The following is a 7,594-nucleotide window of genomic DNA, read 5'->3' on the forward strand; positions in this document are numbered from 1 at the left end:
GGGCATTCGACGGGTGTATTTTGTTCCGCCCCGTTGTACTCTTGTTGTTTTTGCTTTTGCAATTTTTTTATTCTGACGCTACAATCCCATATATTTTGGATTTTGGCATCATTTATTGATGTTTAAATAATAAATATAAACACTAGTACCAATTGGAGGGTAAAACAATTCATTGATATTATTTGGAATGATGTCTTAACTACAAAGCGTTGCTGTACTGTACACGAGTAAATGGATTTGTTGACATGATTTCATAGAAGATACATCAATCGGTTTGTTATTAGTATATCAATAAAATGTTTCATTGATTTGAAAAATAGTTATCAATTAATTAAGAAAAATGATCTTAACTTGGTTTCAAACCTAAACCGTTCACCTCTTTTGGTTATTAACTAATTGCGTTCAACATTAGGCTACATCGGACATAGACGAATATTGATATAGAAACTGTTTTAACCCAGGAAACATATTTCGCAGTTTTGAGAAACTTGATCAACCCTGTTTTTCATTATTTTGAGCGCTTTCCCAAAAAAGGACCACTTTTCCGTCATACGTTTTGTTTTTGCATATAACATCAGGGAATCAAAAAAATAAATAAAAAGTCGGTCCTCGGATGAGAAAGTATTGAATGATTTTTTTTTTAAGTCTGGGAAACCCCATCACTTTAATAGAAATAGTGAATTTGGCTATATTAGCAGAATTATATTTACAATACCGAATATCTAAACAGTTCAAAAATTCATATCGAATTCGTTTTAAAAAATATTTACTCATCAATATCTTTTTCTGTTTCCAAAAATGCGGGCAGTTTTCCACCATAGCTCTTTTAACAGTACACGAGGTATCCGGTACACAAGGGTTAATGTATACACGTTAAATCAGATACATACACTATACAGTCTAGAAACCTGTCACAATCGAGACACTGGCACAGTTTACATGGTGAAAAAGTCATCATAGCTGCCGAGTTGCCAATTTCGGCAGCATAAATCCCTATGTCTTTTCACAAGGATATCATTAAAAAGTTGTTCAACCGGCTTGTTATGTGTAGCGTTTTGAAAACAGAGAATGGTGTCTTGTATTTCTGTTATTATTGTTAACTGTTACGTAACTTAGCATAGCCATCTTTACAGCGTAAAACAAGCCTGTTATTGTTTCAAACACAATAGACAGTGTATGTCAATTGTATTACTGACAACTGTTCTATTAAGTCATGTTAGTTTCATTCGCTTTTCGATTCAGCTGAAAATCGAGTGTGAGGTTACCGTGCAAGGGAGGTTATACCTACTCATACAATGGAAATAAATTGAACGATTTTTATATTCCATGATAGCATGTTGTAGCTAATGTAACGAGGATAAGATACTCGCTAAAACACGATAACTTACAGAATACACTTACAGATTATTAAATATTTCTAATATGAAATGTTTCCTTATTAGGACATAATCATGGCCTATACCTACTAAATATGCCAATGAACTTGTATGAAATTTATCCACTGTTTTTCATTATGTATAGCAGTCTAGGTCAGACACTTTTTTTTTCATAAATTAAGCGTACATTTAAAAGTATTTTGACATATACAAAATGTATAGCGTATTTTCAAAGATATATTGCAATTCGTAATTCAGGAAAACAGTATTAAAGCATTTTCTTCTCTTAACATTATCAGTTCATCTGATGTCCTGTGATTTTTCGGAATAACGTCTACATATATTACATGAATCAGGATATTTGTGTTTAATGCATCACTCATTCCCACTTAATTTCATATACATCTTTCAGGAAAGTGGTAAAAATGGATCTTCAGGCTGAAACAGAAGTTTCTTTTATGATGGACAACGCCGAATTAGGATTGATATTGAATTTATTTGTGTACCCAGGACAAGAAGATCCAGGTTTGGTATTTTTTAATCCCGTCAAATTTTTGTGATTGTATTCTTGTTTAAAAACTTACTTTTTACAACTCAAATATTTAAATTTTAATGTATCATAAAATCATTGCGTTTATGTACCCGTTAAATATGCTAGACTTTAAACTGACAGTGCACATTAATGAAACGAATGAAAATAAAGTTATATTTTGAGGTGATCTCCTGTGGCTATCTTTTCTTGCAAAGCCCCGATATTTGAGTTTGTAATCGCTTGGTTACGAATATTGGCCTCCCCGTACTTTACGCGCATTACCAGCTATATACTCGTGAATAAGTGACACATCTATATATATATATATATATATAAGTATTGTCGGCCCTAAAAATACTTCCATTATGGATAAACCGCAAATATATTATAACAATGAAGAATGCGAGTTTTCATGTCCTATGTGAAAACAATACTTATTCCAATTATTACCATCAAAACAGTCTATTTTTACTTCTATGTATGTAAACAGACGGATCACTTTAAGCTGTTTTCAGTGTTATATGATTCATTTGTGGATGCAAAATTTCTGAAATGTTTTTTTTTCTTGGATTGGTTGCCGATCAGGGTATATGCTTTTTTTAATTATGTTAAACTTTTCTCCCTCTTGCAACAATTTTCATTATTAGGAAGGTCCGTGTGTTCAAGCAACAATGGTGGATGTAGTACCTTTTGCCTGCCAAAAGCGTCAATTTCATCATCATACTGCGCATGTCAGGATGGAACAGACCTAAAGTCGGACGATCCTTACACGTGTGTAGGAGGCAAGCATCTTTTTCTTAGAAATGTTTACATTTGCGACAACAGTGTTGTTGTTGTTTTTGTTGCTGTTGTTCATGTTTGTACTTATTGTACATATGTAATGTATACCGAACAAAACAATGCAAACAAAGGATATGCATACACGTTGAGTAATAACATGTTTGCTAAAGCTTTTGTTATGAAAATGCAATAGTAAAGTAAACGATACATTTAGGTTGACACAATCCTTTATTACAGTAACACGTTGCCCATCAGCCATATATAATGGAAACTTCAATGACCCGTGTACACGTTATGTCGGTGATGCGTGTACGTTCCAGTGCAACGTTGGATATATCAGTACAGTACCGTCAAAATCAGTGACTTGTGAGCAGAATGGACAGTGGAATCTAAATCTGCAACAACTCTGTCAACGTAAGTGCTGAATATCGGATCTATGATCGCTTTAACAACGAGACAAATTTTCAAAATAATTTGTTATTTCATTAAATTTAATGGAATTTACACACCTCCCTTTCTGTATCAACATCAATCGAGACCAATTTGGTTGCCGACGTTTTGGTCCCTAGCATCACCGATGAGTCCTAAAAGGAGGCCAACTAATTTGACGAAAATAATGGCCACAGTTATCTCTTTTTGTAAGTGGCATGGTTCATGATATACACACTTTAGTCATTATTTAATTTTGAATAAACCAGTACTTCTCTAAATTTTGAAATTCACAAAATTATGGGTTTTACGCCCCTTCCATCCTGTTTCAACGTTAATTAAGACCAATTCAGATTGCAAACGTATTGAACCCTAGCATTTCTGATGAGTGCTATCCTAGATTGATGAACAGCTGTATGATGCAGTGAACTTAGGTTTCAGCATACTCTATCTGTTACTGAATTCTTAAAGGTGCACTCACATGTGTGTGTTACGTTCATCTTTGATCAAATATCATTTCTCAAAATGAAAATTGTATTAACAGCAAATGCCATTTCATTCACAGTACAGTCTACCTGTTCGTTAGGTATACCTAACGGAAAGTTCGAAGACTCGTGCACACGCAACCTCGCTGATACGTGTACATTCATTTGCAACGTTGGATATGTCAGTACAGTTCCGTCTAATACAGTGACGTGTGGACATAATCGACAGTGGAATGTACATCTGCAACTACTCTGTCAACGTAAGTGTATTATATTAACTTCTGGTATATTGCAGTTGATAAAATGTTATTTGGCATTCGGTTTTATATAGTATGTATCCTGTTTATGAATAATTTGTTATGTCATTATTTACTAAATTGAATAGAAGATGTATTGATATATTGATTGGCAACACCATTAAGTTAAAGTAACACGTCGTCTCTCAGCATTTCACAATGTTAACACAATGAGTGGTTGTGCAACAGGGAGTTCTTACCATCCATCAATGACGTGTAAGGCCGGAATCGAGTACACGTAATGTCTGAAAGTATTCTCTCTTCGTACTTAGTTCTAATACTGCCATGATAGAAGGAATTGCTTTTTGACTAGTGTTCAATAACCAAATTACAAAATCTTCTGGGCGAATGTATGCGTTACGATGCTCTCCTCAGCCGGCGTCATGCAGACATGTTCGAACTATTTTGGGGTCAATGTTAACATATGATTGATCCAGAATTGATTTCTAGCTATTTCCATACCGGTCAATCACCTGCTGCGCAAATGTGGAAGACACATTGCGGAATGCTTACGACGCGTCGTCACACAAGGGCGACGATTCCTGGATTCATTGCAAATTATCCCAGTGATGTAGTCTTTTTACTACCTGCCTACGACCGGCATAAGGCATTGTACATGTAGATCGTGGAAAATCGAGTTACCCATTAATGTTACCTTGGTTACAAAAATGATTGCATCTGCACCAATTAGTATTACCTTGTTTACAATAGAGGTTGCATCTGCACCCATTAGTGTTACCTTGGATATAAAAATGATTGCATCTGCACCCATTTGTGCTACATTGGTTACAACGCAATTGTCTGTACATTGTCTGGTACAGTGGTTGTTACTCTTTTATAGCTTGCTTCATGTGCAAGCTGTCCAATAATGTAGTTACATGTATAATGCATAGTAGTTTTCACCAATTATTCCTCTCAAGTCTTATGTGGTCGACAATAATACATTGATTTCTTTGTCATTATCAATTTTTGAATATATCGTCAAAAGATTAGATGACAATTCATGAAAGAAATCACATGCGTTCATTGCCATATGTATATGATATCTGAAACAGACGACGTAGTTTGTGAAAGTAATGTTTATATAAATCAAAACAAAACGCACATCCTGTCTGAATTCTCTGAGGTTTTGTTGGTGCAGTTTGGTTACAACATTGACAAAAGGCAGGACAGTAGTCCTAAATGTTATATATTAAAAACAAATTAGATTTCATGTAGGCTTTGGTGCGTCTTTGCAGATGTCCAAAATGTCGGTCTATATCATTATTGAATATGAAACATTATATTTGTTACCTTAAGGGATTGCTTGATTTTACATATTATTGTTTGCAATGTAATTTATGTCGTATTGATTACAGTTAAAGTGACGACTCCTCCATCCAGTACAGATACAAACCACCAGATGTTTATATACATAGGGGCTGGACTTGTGGGACTAATTATCGTTTCGGTCACCATAGTGGCGATTGTATGCGTCAGGAAAAGAAGGTGAGTTTGCAATAGCAAGTTCGTTATTGATCTATATAAAAGAAACGTAATGAGTTGTTATTAAAAAGAGTATTGCACGACTGTGTGTTTGATAGTTTTATTAATCACAATAAGTAAAACAAAATCTTGCAAATTATATATAATTATTTTGAAATTTGAATAAATATGTAAACAAAGCAAGGTTCTTACATATTTAGTTGTACACAAATTAATATAATTGATACTTTTTAAATCGTCCTTTTGTTGTTTCTGTTTGCGACGTGGGATGTTTCAACACATTCCTAGTTTATCAGGCGCATTAGTAATCAAGTTTGGGTCGTTCGTTTTGTTCTTATGACAACTAAGTCCAACACCAGATTTTGATTGCTAAAGTATGATAAGTTTGTTTCATGAATCAGAGGTGTGTCATGATGACACTGGCCCCCAGTTCTATGCACATGACACCTTGCAGGATGATATTTATTAATTGAACAAATGGCAAATATATAATTGTTAACATGGCATCATTACAGTATGTCATATATTAATCGAACAAGAGGAAAATATAGCAACTATCAACCAAAACACACAGGGAAAGTATTCTAGAAAAAAAAGTTTCTAAAAAAAAAATGGTTATAACGAATAGTTTATTTTAGGCGCACCATACTATGATCACCATCTTCTTATTGAATTACTGGTAGTCAAATTTTCGTATAACTTTGTGTTTAAAGTTTTATAGCTGTTTTGAAAATAACTAGCATGATCTCTTAGCTTTTGAATTTGCAATATGAACTCCGGTCTGTATATCAAACTATTGACTCTAGTTAGAAAGAAGCAATATAGTGGAGACATCATATATCGGTATATAAAACCAGTCTATTCTGCAAATCACATTAACCAACTTAAAATACATTTTTTTTTATAATCACTTGTCCACAACTTAATTTATAGTAACAGACGCGGCCCCCAACCTCCGTCAAATAGAAGTGAACCAAACGTTTATTATACGCCTTACCAAATGGGTCCTAACCAAGGAGGAATGCTTGCTGCCGGAGTGGTAAACCAAGGCATGTATAACGTAGGAAGCCAATTAGATGAAAAAATGAAAAATCTACCCTCTGCGCCTATTCCGACCCCTCCATACCAAGCAAGACCAGAACACACATATGATACCATCCCTGCTAACAGTGACCCGGCTCCTCCCTACGAGGCACCAATGGTCAGCCGTGGTCCTTCAGTGAGATCAGAGTCTTCAGTTGTCTCTGTGCCAAGCGGTGAAAATGACTATTTGACCCTCATTCGTAGAGGGGTTAGCGAATAAGGAAAGTTGCTTTGTATGGCATATGAGAATATGTATGACGAGTCTAAGATTCAATATAGCTTTAATGTTATCAAGGAAATTGATATAACTTCATAGGAATTATTGTGAAGAAGAGCACTAGTTAATTGGTGGTACCCATCTTGAGCATGAAACAATGACGAAAAAAGTTTTTTTCTGGCTTCGAATTTCTTCTGAAGTCAATATTCATCTCTCAAATTGTTGCTGAGTATTTACCCTTGTTTGCAGCTACACCAGTACGCTAGGCTGATTGGTGAAGCTTGACCATAGGGCATGATGACCTAATACGCGGATTACGAGCTATTCCTTTGTAACACGAGTGTGGTCATCCCATAAACACGTGATAATCATAAATAGAATATCAGATGGTCAACAGCTGGGTGCTGTTCTAGAACAGGGACATTACATGTATTATCGATAACGCAAGAGCCAATTTATATAATATGCAAAACACAAGTTTGTGATTATTGACTCCGAGTAAACGATTATAAATAAAGATACCATCTACACAAATGTATTTATTTTACAAAATAAATTGAATTTGTTTTAAAACAGTTTAATTTTAAACAGATATTGTTCTTTAAAATACATCGCGAGACCTGATTTAAGTGTATTTCTTTTTCTTATTATTTTATGTTACCAAGAATATTACATTTCTATTTATAAGTTAGGTTGAACGGTAGTATATTAGCAAACGGAATGAATAAACATTTTATTATGATTAGTGAATGTGAATTCGCTCCAACGGATTTTTTTGGGTTTGGTACCTTACACGCTGATGGCTTATGCATAACAAAGAGTGAAATTGGATACGCTTGCGTTTCAGGCACGTTCATGTATTACGTTTAATGTATAAAATGAAATAACATTTACTTATGTTGTTTAAATTA

General features: G+C 34.4%; 1 protein-coding gene across 1 annotated transcript in view; it reads left to right on the top strand.

The window, feature by feature from the left end:
• Nucleotides 1–7,588, top strand: part of LOC110467417 (low-density lipoprotein receptor-related protein 4-like) — a 47,862-nt gene extending 40,274 nt beyond the window's left edge. The window contains exons 15-20 of the mRNA XM_021524574.1: nt 1,770–1,901; nt 2,556–2,690; nt 2,926–3,102; nt 3,683–3,862; nt 5,257–5,386; nt 6,317–7,588. Coding sequence (XP_021380249.1) covers nt 1,770–1,901; nt 2,556–2,690; nt 2,926–3,102; nt 3,683–3,862; nt 5,257–5,386; nt 6,317–6,686 — 1,124 coding nt within the window. The 3' untranslated portion in view covers nt 6,687–7,588. The remainder of the gene's footprint in view (nt 1–1,769; nt 1,902–2,555; nt 2,691–2,925; nt 3,103–3,682; nt 3,863–5,256; nt 5,387–6,316) is intronic.
• The last annotated feature ends 6 nt before the right edge of the window (nt 7,589–7,594 follow it).

Source organism: Mizuhopecten yessoensis, unplaced genomic scaffold, assembly GCF_002113885.1.
Source record: "Mizuhopecten yessoensis strain PY_sf001 unplaced genomic scaffold, ASM211388v2 scaffold11173, whole genome shotgun sequence".
In the NCBI taxonomy this organism is placed as follows: domain Eukaryota; kingdom Metazoa; phylum Mollusca; class Bivalvia; order Pectinida; family Pectinidae; genus Mizuhopecten; species Mizuhopecten yessoensis.